Source organism: Heteronotia binoei, chromosome 14 (genome assembly GCF_032191835.1).
Source record: "Heteronotia binoei isolate CCM8104 ecotype False Entrance Well chromosome 14, APGP_CSIRO_Hbin_v1, whole genome shotgun sequence".
Taxonomy (NCBI): domain Eukaryota; kingdom Metazoa; phylum Chordata; class Lepidosauria; order Squamata; family Gekkonidae; genus Heteronotia; species Heteronotia binoei.
In genome coordinates, this window is record NC_083236.1 from 68,061,098 (window position 1) to 68,078,734 (window position 17,637).

Here is a 17,637-nt window from a genome sequence, read left to right on the forward strand (position 1 = left end):
TTGACCTTTTTATAAGAGCCCTGCCGGCTTCAGAGTAGTGATCCATCTTGTCCAGCATCCTCTTTCCCACAGCATCCGACTGGATGTCCCCCCCAGAAGGCCTGCAAGTCAGAGCACAAACAATAAAGCCTTGTGCTGCTGTGCTCCCCCTACCATTGTATGTGCCGTTTGGAGGTATCCTGCCTCTGAAAATGGAGGTTCCATCTAGCTGTCATGCAGCAGTGCAGTCATCTAACGCAGGGGTCCCCAACCACCGGGGACACCAGTCCACGGACTGCTAGCAACCGAGCCACGGATTGAGGCAGAGGCTCCGCACTGCCCCTGCCCAGGACCCGGACGGATGAAAGATGCAGCACGGCCTAACTCTGAGGCAGGGAGGCAGCCTCAGAGTGAGGCAGAGCAGCCCCGCCACCCCTTCCGCCAGCATGGGACCCAGTGGACGAAAGAGACAGCACAACCTTGCTGGGAAGCAGCCTTGGAGCAAGGCCACACCACCTCTTTCATCCTCCCGGGTCCCAGGCCAGGAGAAAGGGCAGCGCTGCTGTGACCTTAGCCTGCCTCTCATTTATAGACCCCTGCTGGTCAGCCAGAGGCGGCAAAACCCCTAGCACAGCCCCCCCCTCCCCACTGGCCCGTGGAGAAATTGTCTTCCACAAAACCAGTCCCTGGTGCCAAAAAGGTTGGCAGCCACTGATCCACTGCCAGGCTTTCTTGGGAGTGGGGGACAGAGATGGAGTAGGATGGGCTATTTATGGTGGTCTGCCTCACCTTTCCGAACCTGCAGCCAGTCGGCCGGAACACCTGGGCGGGGGTGAAATCTGTTGCCATCGTGGTCTTCCAGCCCCTGCCCCCCCCAAACATGGCTGCTGCTCAGAGCTGCTGTGGAGAGGTAGAGAGAGGCTGCGCCCAGGGGACGCATTCGGCTCCGCAGCCTGGTGGAGGAGAAGATCTGGCCCCTGGAACCGTCATCTGTTGCCAGGTTTTCCTGGCTGTCATTTCAGAGGAGACGGGAGGTGGAGAAGGAGGCCAGATGAGAGCCGTTAGTCATGTTTGGAAGAGCCTTCGGTGGGACCGAAAGTTAATCCACGGTCTTGTTTTAATTACTCGTGCACGTCCTCGGAGACCTGCATGGGTGCAAAATGTGCTAGCAAAATGCCTCTCGTGAGAGTGAGCAGGAGGCGGGTGGAGGGAAGGCTTGTATACGGCCAGGAACTGTCGGGCAGGGAGACGTTGGCTTCCTCTGCAGTGGCAAGGGTTAGTCCACCCCGTATCTGGTCCTCCCAAAGCAGCCCTTCCCCTTTCCTCCTGCGGGACTAAACAGCAGGAGTCACCTGGTGGGCAGAAAAGGGAGGGATGCCCCCTGGGGGAATGGCTGAAAGGGAAGCCAAGTCCATTCCCTGACCCAGTTGCTGAGGATCAAGCCTTCTGTGATGTGCACGGCCCCATCCTGGGTCCTGTTTCTCAGCCTCTGCTGCAGCATGATGAAAAATGCCAGGAACCAGCCTTTATTTATAATGGGATAGCGAGAACATGTAGAGAGCAGCTCAGGGAAGAGGCTTCTTTGAACGTCGCCCAAGAACACCAAGTCCAGGCCTCGTAACCTTCTCGACCGAAGGGGCGTTTAGAACATGATAGCCGAGAGTCCAGCGGGTGCGAAAGGAGTCTGGTAGTCAACTCTCAATCGTGTTTCGATCCAGTGAGGTCATAGGCTGTGTCAGCCATTGTCTCTGGCTTTGACTCCCTTCCAGATGAGCTAATAGTTCTCAGCGTGGCTCTGGTTATCATGATTCCCGCGTTCCTCAAGAACACAGAATTTCCCCCGGGGACTGTTTGTTGTCGCTTTGTACTCGTGCCCCATTGCTGCCACCAGCTGTACACATTTTGGCTCGCTGAGGTCCCAAAAACAGGCCCTTGAAGCATCCTTTGGGTCTTTGCCGTCGTGCGCTTCTTCTAAGCATAACATGTTGGGATGGAGGGAAGTGTTAGCATGGGACATCAGACCTCAAAGATGCCATTATGTATTTGTAGCCTAACACCACCCGTCCCTTTGAACTGTCTGAACCCGTTAAACTGCATCCTTCTGTCGTCTTCTGGACTCGCGGGCCAATTTCGAGAAGCAAATTAAATCAAAGAGGAGGAGCACGAGGAATCCTGGAAGCTCCCTGAAAGCGAGGAGGTGGGAGTGGCTGTCTCTTCTTCGTGGCAGCTAGAGAGAATACTTTAGAGCAGGGGTCCCCAACTGGTCTCCGTGGACCAGTTCCGGTCCGTGGCCTGTTAGCAACCGGGCCGCAGAGTGAGGCAGAGACCTTCACCTGCTCCTTATTTAGAAGAAGATTTGGATTTATATCCCACCCTATACTCTGAATCTCATAGTCTAAGAGCGGTCACAATCTCCTCTACCTCCCCTCCCCCACAACAAACACGCTGTGAGGTAGGTGGGGCTGAGAGTGCTTTTACAGCAGCTGCCCTTTCAAGGACGGCCTCTATGAAAGCTATGGCTGACCCAAGGCCATCTCAGCAGGTGCAAGTGGAGGAGTGGGGAATCAAACCCGGTGCTCCCAGATAAGAGTCCGCGTAGTTAACCACTACACCAAACTGGCTCTTTCAACCACCCTTTCAAGGACAACCTCTGCCAGAGCTATGGCTGACCCAAGGCCATCCCAGCAGCTGCAAGTGGAGGAGTGGGGAATCAAACCTGGTACTCCCAGATAAGAGTCCACGCACTTAACCACTACACCAAACTGGCTCTTTCAACTACCCTTTCAAGGACAACCTCTGCAAGAGCTATGGCTGACCCAAGGCCATCCCAGCAGCTGCAAGTGGAGTGGGGAATCAAATCCGGTTCTCCCAGATAAGAGTCCGCACACTTAACCACTACACCAAACTGGCTCTCTTAAAGATGGGATGGGATGTGGGCTTGGGGGTAGCAAAACCACCAGCACCCCCACCGGTCTGTGGAAAAATTGTCTTCCACAAAACCGGTCCCTGGTGCCAAAAAGGTTGGGAGACACTGCTTTAGAGTACCCAAGGATCTTTTCCATGTACCCTACGGTGGACTTGCTCACTCAAGACTAGGGAAAACCGAGGGCTAGTCGATGATGCTAGTAGGCATCAGGTGTGACACTGAAAACCCACAAAGTGCGAATAACAAAAAACGCATTGTGGCCGTATCATGACCAGCATTCTCACACACAAAAAGCAGCCCTTGTGAAACCTTGACTGAAGGAAGGCCGCCTGCCTCGTGTTTCCGTCTACAGCAGCGACTCCGATCCTTTCTGAGCCTACAGGCGCTTTTGGAAGTGTGACACCGTGGTGGGGCGCAGCCACAAACTGCAGGAGGCGGAAACAGCCACAGAACGGCTGCCGTAGCTTACCTCCAGCCGCATAGTGAAGATGCTTGCGTGCAGTGGCAGCTTTGCTAAAGCGAATGTGTTTTCTTTTCCAAAATGTGCCCAGCCAGTCCAGTCTCCAGTGGTCAAACAGAAGCCTTGCTGGGCAAAGGCTCCACCAGGCTGCTCCTACTTTCTACAAACACTCGGTAGACACCAGGAACTGGGATTGCCAGGTCCAACTCTGGAAATACCTCAGGGCTTTGGGAGTGGAGCTAGGAGACTTTGGGGGTGGAGCCAGGAGCAAGGGTGTGACAAGCACAGTTGAACTCCCAAAGGAGTTCTGGCCATCACACTTAGAGGGACTGTGCTTCCTTTAAATGCCTTCCCTTCAATGGAAATAATGATGGATGCAGGCACCTTCTTTGGGGGCTCATAGAATTGGGCTGCCTGGTCCAGTCTTTTTGAAACTTGGGAGGGGGGGGGTGAGGAGAGGCACCAGATGCTATGCTGAAAATTTGCTGCCTCTCTGCCCCAAAAAGAGCTCCCCCAAACCCCAAATACTCTCAGATTGGTTCTCCATTATACACTATGGGGACCGGTCTCCATAGGGTATAATGAGTGCCCCGCAGACATTTCCTCCCCCCTCTGCTTTCTGATAACCCTGAAGCCAGGCGAGGGTCTCCAACCTAGGGGATCCTTTGACCCCCAACGGGGGATTAGCAGCGTACCAGCAAAGGTGTTGATGGGCACCATGGTACCCCTGTTCTCGAGGAACCCTCTTCTAGAGACAGTTGAAAATGGCACCTTCCCTAAGGTTGGCGCTCTAACAGAAGAGTTCGAAGCTGAAAAAGAACGAGTACTCTGGGGGCAGGGTGTGTGTGCCTGTGTGGGTGTGTGTGGGGGGTCCTTTGGAACAGGCACCTTACGAGTTACAGGAACCTAAGAAAGTTCTGATCCTGGACTACACTAAAAAGGGAAACGGCTCTCTGCAGGCCGCATATGGTTTAAATATCATAAGCCGCAGCCTGCCAGATGTTGTCTATCTCCCGTCTGTCACGGTTGCCCCAAAGTGGCATTTCCCATTAGTTTTGTATCATTAACCCAAACTTGATGGGCTTCATGTTTCTTCTGGGTCTTAAGCATAAATTGAATGCTGTTCAGAATAAGATATTACCAAGTCAATCAAGAGCCAGTGATACACGCGAAAACTGAAAGCAGATGATGGGATTGGGGTGGGTAAGGGGGGGTGGTAATATTTATTGTGCCAGGAAACAGTTCAGATAATGAACGCTCTCTGCAAAACTGTTGTTTTCCCTCCCGCCTCCTGGTAGAACTGAAATGGGTTTCAGTTTTCATAGTGTTTTGGTAAGGAATCGTGGAGAGGAAATCTAAACTAGACTCGCCTAGCGGATAACGTTTTGGCAGATAACGTTTCGGCGGATTTGCTGTGCAATCCAGAGAAGAGTCATGCCCCTTAAAGCCCAGATACTTTGGTGGACTTGGATGGGTGTAACTGTTCATGGTTGTAGCGTTACGGTGCTATTTTTGAATTGAGATAATGCGAGAAAGGCCACCCCATCACCTTGGCGGCATGCTTTCAGTTTTGATCTTGAATCTGAGCTTAAATATATTTCATGGTGGCTGCCATTCATTTTAGCGTGAAATAAAGCAATTCTTTATTTGTTGGTTGTCGCATCCTTGACTTAATCTGGGTCCTGAAATCATGAGCTCAGGGAAGGTACCAGGTGTATCTTTTCTGGGAAGACCCAGAAGCTACTGCTGGACTTATTTGATGACAGGGATACATAACTCCTGTATTTTTCTCCATGTCCGTCACTTGTTATGATGGATTGCGTATTTATACAGTCACACCACAACAAGATGGTCTTTGAAAGCTAAGGAAAGGTGATACGGGATGACCATTTGACCTGACAGGGGCTGTGTGCAAAGCCAATAGGATCTGTGTAGAATTCATAAGATGCCAACACTTTAGTAATCTTGAATTTCTTTAGTAGTGCGGCCCTCATAAAATGGGGCAGACTCCACCCATGCTCTGACTCACACACACACCCATAGTGTGTAATGGGGTTCTGGGACCAAACAGGTTGGACGCTCCTAATTTAGAGCTGCTTGTTATGAGAAAATCACTAATTCTCCATTCATTTGAACTTCTGAAGCCGACTTCTGCTGAGTCTGTCCATTGGTCCATATAGCCCCATATTGTCTGACTGGCAGTAACTCTCTAGGATCTCAAGCAGAGGAGGGTTTTCCCCAGTCTTTGGTTCCTGAGTTCCTTGAACTGGAAATGCCAAGGAGAGGAGGAGAAGGAGAGGAAGAAGAAGATTATATTGGATTTATATTCCACCCTCCACTCTGTATCTCAGCGTCTCAGAGCAGCTCACAATCTCCTTTATTCCTGAACTGGGGGAATTTTCTCCATGCAAGCAGATGGTATCACACGAAGTCAATTCTCCTCTCCTGAGTTCTGCCCCCACCCCTGAAAGGTGGCAGCTCCTTTTAGGAAAAAATATCGACTCTGTTCCTGGTAGATTTCCCACTTGCAAGCCTTGAAGTCTTGCTTCATACCCCATGAGCACAAATCCTCCCCACTGTTGGTCCTTTTCCACCCAGCCATCTGTTCAAGCTTGAACTTTCCCTAGAAGCGAAAGTCACCAAACTGAGGCTATCCTACCCTGGTCTAGTAGAAGTCGAAGGCAGCAGAAGAGGAAGACCCAGCATAAGATGGATTGGCTCAATTGAGAGCCAGTTTGGTGTAGTGGTGAAGTGCGCGGACTCTTGTCTGGGAGAACCGAGTTTGATTCCCCACTCCTCCACTTGCACCTGCTGGAATGGCCTTGGGTCAGCCATAGCTCTGGCAGAGGTTGTCCTTGAAAGGGTGGTTGAAAGAGCCAGTTTGGTGTAGTGGTTAAGTGTGCAGACTCTTATCTGGGAGAACTGGGTTTGATTCCCCACTCCTCCACTTGCAGCTGCTGGAATGGCCTTGGGTCAGCCATAGCTGGCAGAAGTTGTCCTTGAAAGGGTGGCTGAAAGAGCCAGTTTGGTGTAGTGGTGAAGTGCGCGGACTCTTGTCTGGGAGAACCGAGTTTGATTCCCCACTCCTCCACTTGCACCTGCTGGAATGGCCTTGGGTTAGCCATAGCTCTCGTAGGAGTTTTGAAAGGGCAACTGCTGGGAGAGCTCTCTCAGCCCACCCATCTCACAGGGTGTCTTTCAGCTGTTGTGAGGGAAGGAAATAAAGGCGATTGTAAGCCGCTCTGAGACTCTGATTCAGAGAGAAGGGCGGGGTATAAATCTGCGGTCTTCTTCATCGGGCTGCCATGTCAGAAGGGACTAGACAACATTTCTCTCTCTCTCTCTCGTGCATGCACACATCAGTTTTTAATGCTTACACAGAGCTTCTTCAGGCAAGTCGTTTTGCATGATGAGATAGTTCACTTGCGGATAGTTGATAAGCAGCCACCTGGCAAGTCGTGCAATAGGAAAGCTGCTTCAGTGGCCTTTAAGTCTAAGCAGCGAGAGGCAGAGCATCCCTCTTTGTGTGTTGCTGGGTTTTATTGTTGCTTCTCAACGAAGAAGCAACCTCAGGATTTGCCTAGCCTAATAACGCCACCCCCCTCCCAATTACCCAAAATAGCTGCAATAAAAATGTGCTTTGCAAACTCAAGCAAGATGACTTGGCATCCTTGAGGTTGAAGAACTCGTCCTCCTTGATGGAAACAATGCTTTGCCTTTCCACCGCACGTCTCCCTGCTTGGAAACGCGTAATGTCGAGAGCGAACGTACATGTGGCGGCAGCTCCTTGAGCACCAATAAACGTTAATGAAGCAAATATGTGATCCGAGCAGTTAACTGAGGTTTGGGAGCCTTGCCTTCAGAGAGAAATCTGGGGCGTTGGGAGGAAGAGAATGTGTTACATTTTAATATCTCCCCCACCCCAGTTCGGCAGTTAAATGCTAATTGGGGGGCTATTGGTTGCAGATGGGAGCTATTTTTAAAGAGCAATGAAGTACCAGGGGTGGGAGAGGAAGGTCATAGTTGTGTCGCCTGGCTGGGATTCCACATTCGGCTGCTACACAGATTTGTATTGCGGCCACCACGGCTTGGAGTCGTCGAGGTGAAGAAATAGTCACACGTGCGGCTCTTTGCAGCGTGTCTCAGACCGTCACCACCCTTACGTGACTAGGCAGGGGTGGTTCAGGTGTACGTGCGCTGATTGCGTAATGTGCAAAGGAGCATGCATCCTAGAAAGGAAACCTTAATCTCTGCACAGAATGCGGATCCCGCCCTGCCCTGCCCCCAACACTCAATTTGACCCACCACCGTATTGACACTGGTCTGTTACTGGGAGCCAGTAGATGCTTGGTTGGACACCGGAGAGTCAGTTTGGTGTAGTGGTTAAGTGTGCGGACTCTTATCTGGGAGAACCGGGTTTGATTCCCCACTCCTCCACTTGCACCTGCTGGAATGGCCTTGGGTCAGCCATAGCTCTGGCAGAGGTTGTCCTTGAAAGGGCAGCTGCTGTGAGAGCCCTCTCCAGCCCCACCCACCTCACAGGGTGTCTGTTGTGGGGGAGGAAGGGAAAGGAGATTGTGAGCCGCTCTGAGACTCTCCGGAGTGGAGGGCGGGATATCAATCCAATATCTTCATCTACCTCACAGGGTGTCTGTTGTGGGGGAGGAAGGGAAAGGAGATTGTGAGCCGCTCTGAGACTCTTCAGAGTGGAGGGCGGGATATAAATCCAATATCTTCATCTACTTCACAGGGTGTCTGTTGTGGGGGAGGAAGGGAAAGGAGATTGTGAGCCGCTCTGAGACTCTTCAGAGTGGAGGGCGGGATATAAATCCAATATCTTCATCTACCTCACAGGGGGTCTGTTGTGGGGGAGGAAGGGAAAGGAGATTGTGAGCCGCTCTGAGACTCTTCGGAGTGGAGGGCGGGATATAAATCCAATATCTTCATCTACCTCACAGGGTGTCTGTTGTGGGGGAGGAAGGGAAAGGAGATTGTGAGCCGCTCTGAGACTCTTTGGAGTGGAGGGCGGGATATAAATCCAATACCTTCTTCTTCACAGACTGAGTTTTTGAATGACATTAGCTGATGTAAATTCCAACGGTGTATTATGATATATATTGAGAATATGATCCAATTTAGATAAGTACAGGCGTGAACTTACAATACTGGTTACAATACTATTTTGAGGTTATGTGTAGTGATATAGCAACATCCAGTATGTACTACCTTTATTTCTTTATTTTCTTTGCTTATCTATGTATCGTTCACTTTTATTCTATTTCTAATTCCCCTTCCTTTTCTTTTCATGGAAAATCAATAAAAACTTTAAAACTGACATTGGTCTGTTATGTATTTATCCCCTGCTTCCCAAGGGGCATGGAACGGTGTTTGCCCCCCTCCATACACGCATTTTATCCGAAGCAACCCTAGAGAAATAGATTAGGAAAGGAGAGAATCACTGATCTAGCGTCATGCAGTAAGCTTTGTGACAGAGCGGGGATCCGAACCCAGATCCCCACAGTCAAAGAGAGCAAAAGGAAGAGCGAAAAGCCAGCTTGGGCTAACTGTTTGGCTTTTGCATGCAACAGTTTAAAACGTCCTCGTGTTTCAACTCCACATAGGCACTGAATTGGGTGCTGCAAAGATGCGTCACGGTAACTGTGCTTTTCAGTCCTCACCTTAGCGCGCCACGAAGACTGTGAGAAGTGTTCCTACAGGGCCTGGTTTAATGAGACGCTTCATTATACTCTGCCAGCCCAGACACCTGGTTTGATCCCCAGTTTTGTTCCTTTCAGCCACGTGAACTGCAGGAACCCCCCCCCCCCAAAAAGAGCAGGAGCCATCCTGCCCTTTCTCCAAGGAGCTGAACATCGTGTTGCGTCTGGTTCTCTCCTCTTCCATGTTATCCTCACAACCAGGGCCGGCACGTGGGAGTAGGCGACCTAGGGAATTGCCTAGGGTGCAGCTCCCAACAGAGGTGGAAGGCGGGTGCCCCTCCTCGCTCGCACTATCCCTGACCTTCTGACTGGACGCTGAAGGGTCGGAGGAACTCCCCCGGCCCCTCAGTGCCCAGAAACAACTGCGCTTTCAGGCTCCGGCGTTCTCCGAACTCGGAGAGCACCGAAGCCTGAAAGCGCTACTTTTGTGGGGTGGGTGGGAATCAAGGCCCAACGGCACGGACTACAACAACCTTAAGCAGTCAGCTCACTGCTGGGGAGCGAGACGCTCCTGTAAACCCCACATACACTGGCTTGTGCCATTATGGGAGAAAGATGGAATAGAGCTAGTTAGCTAGCTAGCTAGCTAGATCCCCGTCTCTTTGAACGCCTTCTCTTGCTAACAGAGGTATATAAATATTGTAAATAAGGAACTTTCTCAACAGCTTGGCTTCTCACAACACAGAAAATCGACGCATTGCCAATTTATCGATAGGACAGAGAAAATTCCTGCAGCAAAATGATGGTAAAAGCCCTAAAAAAAGGTCTTGGCCTCTGGAAACAGCTGAGGTTCAAAAAGAACCATTTCCTGTATTGTCCTCTTTTGTAACCCCGGTTGCTTATCCTGTTTTCACTCCAATCTCATTCAGATTTTCTTCACCTCCAGAAAGCAGAACCGAACTTCATAAAATCGGAGGGGAGGGGGGGGGGCGGAAGAGGACATAAAGGCATCTTGACTGTGTACTACTAGGGATTTCTACTAAGGATCACACCCCATACAGACTCACTTGGGGAGATGCCAAGAGAGAGGCAGAGAAGGAAGACATTATTAACAGGGGCAGAAAGGTAGGAAAAACTTCCCCGCCCCTCACCGCCCAGAAACAATGGCACTTCAGTGGCCGACATGATGACTTCACCTCTGGGTGATGTTATGATGCCGGCCGCCCGCAAAAATTTTCCCCTGTGGGAGGGGGTGGGTGGGCACGCATTGGGGTTCTGCCTTGGGTGGCAGAACCCCACAGTCCATCCCTGCTCACAACAACCCTATGAAAGAGTGACTGACCCATGTCACGCTGTGGGAGTGGTGGACCAAGACTCAGTCCCGCTATTGGACACTGCAGGTTGGTTGAAAGCATTGCATTAGTACTTCCACTTCCTGTGACGACGAAGGCCATCCAAAATGGCCTCTGTGTGATAGTTGGTGGGGGGGAGGGGGGGACTTGTAGATCCAAGAGAGGAGGTCCTTTCTGCCGCTGCCAACTTCGTTGTCTTTGATGGATAGGCTTACATTCCTTTTCATTTTCTTTAGCTGCTCAACAGCTCTCAGAGGGAACCAGATTTTCATGTTGCTAATAATCTCTAATCTCCCCTGCTAAACTTTAAAATTTGTTGTATTTAGCCGTGTATATTTATAACTCCTCTTTTTTGCCAAGGGTTTGACATGATATGGCCAAGATCTCATACCAGCTTGCGATCTGTTTCTAATCAGCGTTTTCAGCACAATGGCTTTTATGAGAGCTGTTGGAGGCCGTTCCATGGATCTTTTCGTTGGGTTTTAAAGCTGGACCTGACACCGTCTCCTGTGTTCATGCTACCGAGCCAAACCAAAGCAGAGAGGAGGATCTTTGGGGTCTCTTTTTGGCATGCACGCATTCCCTAAAACCATCTGTTCTATTGGAAGGGCATTTCTGTTTTCTTTTGGTTTATTGGCCATCTTCTGTTACCTGCTTTGTGTCAGCATGAAAGGATGTCTGAGAAGCCCTCTGGAATTGCAAAAGAAAGTTCAGCCGTGGGGCAGGCTGTTTGTTTGCAGGAGGGGTCCTTTTATTTTTTTTAAAGTCAGTGGCAGGTAAGGAATACAGAACTAAACTGGTGGTCCAGAGATCCTATGAACAGCTGAACAAAGGCAGTATTCTTGCTCAAGAACCACTTGCCAGCGTTCTCACATAGATCTCGTGGCTTTCTGCTGCGCCGAGAACAAAGGATTCCTTGCACTTGTAGCCACTATATAATTGTGCTCCTATTATTAGGGTTTATCTAGAGAAATTAGTCATATTGGTCTGTTGCTGCAAAATAGTAAAATGTCCAGTTGCGCCTTTAAGTTTTATTGTCGCTTAAGCTTTTGAGAAACACAGCTCTCTTCATCAGTATCTATTACTTTTCCTACGCCTTTTAAGAAGTTTTGGAAACGTCTGTTTAAAAACATTTTTTTTAAAAAAACCCCAAAGCTCATAAGTTTGCCCAGGTGATGGTAACACAGAGTTTCGCCTTTTGGTCATAGAGTCGCTTCTCCTTTACCCTGCACCAGAATTCTCACGCACAAGGGTTGCATCGTTCATTTCCGCAGAAGGAGCCACCGTAAACACACTTGGGGTGACAGTCAGAAATCGCAGCCTTCATTGGAATTAAAAAAGGGAAGGCTTTGTGGGTGCATAGAGCTGTGTGCTCATCTTAGCTTCTGCACCCAGAGCTTCTTGGGTGCTTAGGGCAGCAGCATCTAGGTCAGGGGTGTCAAACATGAGGACTAGGGGCCAAATCAGGCCCCCAGAGGGCTCCTATCAAGCCCCTGAGCAACTGGCTGTCATCTGCTTCCTTTTCCCTCTCTCTTACTTCCTTCCACATCATAGTTTGCTTTGCCAGGCTTGCTCAATCGCACAGAAGCTACAGAGCAAAGCCTCTATTTTCTCCATTGGCTGAGACTCCTCTGTTGGGGAGGAAGGGGAGGAGGGAGAGCTTGCTTTGCCAGGCTCTCTCAATCGCACAGCAGAGCTACTGAGCCAAGCCTCTCTTCCTTCTATTGGCTGAGGCTCCTCCCCCTCCTGGTCCCCTGGGGAAGGAAGGAAAAAGCAAGAGCTTCCTTTGCCCAGTTCCCTGAATCCCATGGGGAGAGAAGCAAAGAAAGCACCTTTAAGACCAAAGAGTGCTAATATTTTAATCATGTTTTATTTTAAGTTTTTGAAAAAATCTTTGTGTTTGTCCCTGCCCTTTATAAAGTTTATATCTCTGCTACCTGGCATTACATTTTATGACATGCGTGGCCTGGCCCGACAAGGTCTCATTTATGCCAGACTCGGCCCTCGTAACAAATGAGTTTGACACCCCTGCTCTAGGTCACCGGTGAAGCATGATGCAATTGGAAAGCTGTGTCCAGCCATCTGTGAGAGCCAGGCCAGTGTAGCAGTTAAGTGCGTGGGCTCTCATCTGGGGGAACCGAGTTTGATTCCCTGCTCCTCCAGATGCAACTGCTGGAATGATCTTGGGTCAGTCATAGCACCAGGGCTTTTTTTTTTTTTTTTTTTTTTAGCAGGAACGCAGTTCCGGCTGGCTTGACACCAGGGGTGTGTGGCCTAATATGCAAATGAATTCCTGCTGGGCTTTCTACAAAAAAGCCCTGTGTGAAACAGTGGTGACACCATGGGGGTGTGGCCTAAGATGCAAATGAGTTCCTGCTGGGCTTTTTCTACCAAAAATGCCCTGCATAACACTGTTCTCTCAATAGCAGCTTTTGTCAGAGCTCTGTCAGCCCCACCTACCTCACAGAGTGTGTTGTGGGGAGGGGAAGGGAAAGGAAAGGAAAGGAAAGGAAAGGAAAGGAAAGGAAAGGAAAGGAAAGGAAAGGAAAGGAAAGGAAAGGAAAGGAAAGGTCCCCTGTGCAAGCACCAGTCGTTTCTGACTCTGGGGTGACGTTGCTTTCACGTTTTCACTGCAGGCTTTTTACGAGGTGGTTTGCCATTGCCTTCCCCAGTCTTTTACACTTTCGCCCCAGCAAGCTGGGTACTCATTTGACTGACCTCGGAAGGATGGAAGGCTGAGTCAACCTCGAGCTTTTGCTGGAATAGAACTCGGGTCGTGAGCAGAGAGTTCAGATCACAGTACTGCAGCACTGCTGCTTTACCGCTCTACGCCACGGGGCCGCTTCCAAGTAAAGGGCAGGGTGTTTCCTCTTCTCTTCTTCTTCCCAGGATCCTTTGCAGTATCACATTGCGTCTGTATTCATCTATAATGTTTGGGTTTTGTGCAACTGTGGGTAGTTTAGTGTCTTGTATGACCCTGCAAGGGATGCTGGCTGCGCCTCTCAGATGGCTGGATGTCTGGGACTGACCCTGCTTGTCCACCTGAAGAAATGGCTGGCTCGGTGCATTCACACCTTTTTTTACAATCCTAGCTGAGAGTAAGGAAGGATGAGATTAGGGTATAAATCACATGAGATTAGGGTATAAATCAGACGTGTTCAGAAATGGTTGGGATCTGTGGTGTAACTTGATGTCATCGGATCTCAGAAGCTCAGCAGGGATGGTACTTGGGTGGGAGACCACCACTACCAGCTCTTCAGAAGAAGGCCGGGGCAAACTACCTCTGCTTCTCGCGTATGAAAGCCCCTCGCTGGGGTTGCCATACGTTGGTTATGACTTGATAACGCCTATGTCCGTAAAATGACAGCTGCTCAAGAGCTTTTGGTGGTTGAGTCTTATTAGAAGCAGGGCTTTTTTTGTAACAGGAACTCCTTTACATATTAGACCGCCCCCCCCTCCCCGATGCCAGGCTTCCCAATCCCCAGGTCCCAGAGGGGGATCCCCCGGTTTTACAAGCTTCCCCCCTCCCCCAGCCAGCTGGCCGGTGGGGGAAGCCCCGCCCCCAGAGCCATCATGCACCTCCATGAACGATTCCCATTGGGAATGATGGGGAATTGATCCGCGGGTATCGGGGGCTCTGGGGGCGCTGTTTTTTGAGATAGAGGCACCAAATTTTCAGTATAGCATCTAGTGCCTCTCCCCAAAATAGCTCCCAAGTTTCAAAAAGATTGGACCAGGCGGGTCCAATTCTATGAGCCCCAAAAGAAGGTGACCCTATCCTTCATTATTTCCTATGGAAGGAAGGCATTTAAAAATTTGTGCAGTCCCCTTAAATGTGATGGCCAGAACTCCCTTGAGGTTAAATTATGCTTGTCACACCCTTGCTCTTGGCTCCGCCCCCAGTCTTCTGGCTCCACCCCAAAGTCTCCTGGCTCCACCCCCAACGTCCCCAGATATTTCTTAAATTGGACTTGGCAATCCCACCCGATGCAGCCAATCCTCCAAGAGCTTACAGGGCTCATATACAGGGTCTACTGTAAGCTCTTGGAGGATTGGCTGCAACAGGGGTGTGTGGCCTAATATGCAAAGGAGTTCCTGCTACAAAACAAAGCCCTGGTTAGAATTCTTACCCCCAACAAGTAAAACGGCAGGAATAATATCCCTCTCTGTTTAACTTAGTTCTGAAGCCAAAAACAAAAAAGATCCTTGGACAAATCCAGTCCTCCGGTACAGCGCTCACACTGTCTGCTCTGTGATTGTTCTTTGAAGGTGGCCTTGCCAGCACCTAATACCCGGGAAAGACATATTTTAAAGAGCTGGGGATTCGGCACAGCTGTGCCAACATTTTATGGTCGTAAAAGCACATCGCTAAAGATTCTCCGTCGCGCTGATGTGAAATGTAATGGAGAGAATGTGCCCCTTTACAGGCTTCAGGGGGTATTTACACTGCCGGCTGATGACTCGCTGGCCGGTGATACTTTTGGACTTGACGGCAGGCCTCCTTTGTTATTTGATAACAGAAAAAGAAAGCTGCGGGCCAACTGGAGAGGATTTAGAGGTACTGAGCTGTGATTGAGTCTAGATTGACCCGTGCATTGGCTCAGCACATTTAAAAATAATATACCGCATTGCTATATTGGCTTACTTGGTGAATTCTTTAGCTGTAAAAGGATGAGTTTGGGGGGGGGGGGGGGGCGGAGAGAGAGAGAATGGTCTCTGTTTTCCACCACTGTTCTTATCTGGTTGGGTCATAATTTCATAGGTAGCACAGTAGCTTTGAATAGAAGCTGTAAAATAAATTAGATTCTAATCTGCACGCTATGAACTTGTTCCCCACTACTGCGTCACGGGCTGTTTAATTATGAAGCGTCTCCTTCATTGCCATCTCTGTCGGTCCGGGAGTCGTTTGCTTCCTCCCTTCCTTGCTCTCTTAAACTGTGAAGGACTTCTTTTAAATAAAAAAAAACACAAAACCCCACAGAAATAAATAGCATATTTTTGCAAAGGGAAGGAGGGGCCCGGGACACACAACCTCCTTAACATTCACTTGTTACATTTGCAGTTTATTTCCAAACAGGCCTGGGGTTTGTACTGTAAACACAATATTTAACCAGTGAGAGATGGATCTGGCCTGAACAAACATCCAAAGAGAAGCGGAGCAGAATTGGAGCGTTTTAAATGGTCCCAGAGCCCCTTGAAAATGATTGAGTACTCCTTTCTTGAAAGAACCGGTTTCTCTTCCAAATCCTATAAACCCCGCAGGGTTAACTGATACGATGATGGAGAGTTCACTCCCTCGCTTATAACCCCAAATCCCTCTCATCTGTTTTCCTTCTCTAGATCAGTTAGGAAAGATTAATTTGATCCTTCCCTGTTACAAACCCTAGGAATGGAGGTTCGGGGAGCTTGGTGTCTCAGGAGGTTTTCCGCAGAATTTAGTAAATTCCTGCTCCTCTTGTGTATTTTTTTTTTATTTTAAATTACCAAACGAAACCGAATCTCTCTTTCCTTGTTTAATAACCCTCTGAGGTTTGGGGATTTGAATAAACCGTTGAGCCGATAGAATCGCAGCACCCACCCGCAGCGCTGCAGTCAATGGGAAAATTGTGAAGCTGTCTTCTGAACCGCCAGCGCTGCGCCGTGACGCCTGTTTACCCAGATGGCTTCGAACATTCGCTTATTTCAGGGCCTGGACCAAGATTTTAGAACTTGGAAACAAAAGGTTTTGTGTGAGAGGTTTGTTTTCTTCTGCCCCCTGAGATCCATTGAGATATTGTGCAACTCTGGCGAGGGGAGAGGAAGGAAGCCCTGTTTTAGAAATGGGCTCGGCTGACCTGTACGAAGGTCCCGTTCCGTTATTTCTTTGACGTGTGATTTAATATAATAAATTGGCACGTTTTTGAAAAGAGGATGCCTTGACGTTTTCACGTGAACGGTAGCGATTTGAGAACAAAACTTCCCTAAAATCAAAGGTGCTGGATTGACGTGAACAAAGGGTTGTGGAGAAGGACTGTGTGCACGAATCTGCGACCTTCGCTCTTGCTTCACCGCTTCCGGGACTAATTCACACCATACTTCTTTTGACCCATCCTGGCCTTTATCATATGTATGAAATAAATAGATTGCGTGAAACAGTTTTGCCAGCGGGAACCAGAGCCACACACATTCATTAAACTGGAGTGACCAAGCGTAATTGGCCTAAAATTGGTGGCATGCTCACAGTGGCCATAGTGGGAAACCACAGGGCTTTTTTTGAGCAGGAGCTCACAGAAATGGAGTTCCGGCTGGCTTGACATTGGGGGTGTGGCCTAATATGTAAAATGAGTTCCTGCTGGGCTTTTTCTACAAAAAAAAAAAGCCCCGTGTGAAACAATGGTAATGTCAGGGAGTGTGGCTAATATGCAAATGAGTTCCTGCTGGGCTTTTTCTACAAAAAAGGCCCTGGGAAATCATCTCCTCATGGCAAACTGGGAACTGAAAGAACTGTTTGAGAGAACTTGGTTTTGTGTGGCCTTTAAAAGGTTTGTGGCTTCTTTTGCACGCTTTGCAAATGTGCCCGTAAAAGAGCAGTACGTTAAATGACATTGAAGTAGGGCTCAAAACAGCAGCGTGGATTCAGCAAAGAACCAACTGTGCACAAACGATTGTTTTCCTTGGTATGTATCAAAGGCACATCTGACATAATTATAATTCCATTGTCAGTGCCAATAACGTGCAAGAGTGAAATGAAGACATTCCCATAAAAATATGAAATGGTTCTATACTGTGGACTATTAAATGCTTGTTGGATAGATTTATTTCTCATTGGGGATTAATTGTCTATCAGACGAGAGCACTGTTATTTCCTGGCAGCTCTGGTGTTCTGAATTATTATTGACTGAAGAATTAGTGGGACTCCTCTGGTCTCGCGCCCGCTGTTTCGCAACGCACCTGCGATGACGTCTGCTCACAAGATCTTCTCTGTGTTGGTTTCCCTGCAGGTGCTACAGGGCGCTCAACTGATCGCCGTCGCTTCCTCCGATGCCGCAGCTGGTGGCGTAGACGGATCGCCGCTCCAAGGGAGTGATATCCAAGTCCAGTATGTCCAGCTGGCACCCGTGACGGACCACTCAGCCGCAAATCAAGTGCGTAGATTGTGTCCTGGTTTGATGGGGGATGATTATAATTCTTATTAAATTTGCAGATGATACGAAATTGGGAGGGGCTGCAAACACAGAAGACAGACACAGGGTATAAGATGACCTTGACAGGCTGGAAAACTGG

At 49.2% G+C, this 17,637-nt stretch overlaps 1 protein-coding gene across 2 annotated transcripts in view; it reads left to right on the plus strand.

Annotated features, from left to right (window-relative positions):
* BANP (BTG3 associated nuclear protein) overlaps window positions 1-17,637 on the plus strand; it is a 303,621-nt gene that overhangs the window by 266,710 nt on the left and 19,274 nt on the right. For both annotated transcript variants that reach the window (XM_060253627.1, XM_060253628.1), the window contains exon 12: window positions 17,355-17,498. In XM_060253627.1, the coding sequence (XP_060109610.1) occupies window positions 17,355-17,498 (144 nt within the window). The remainder of the gene's footprint in view (window positions 1-17,354; window positions 17,499-17,637) is intronic.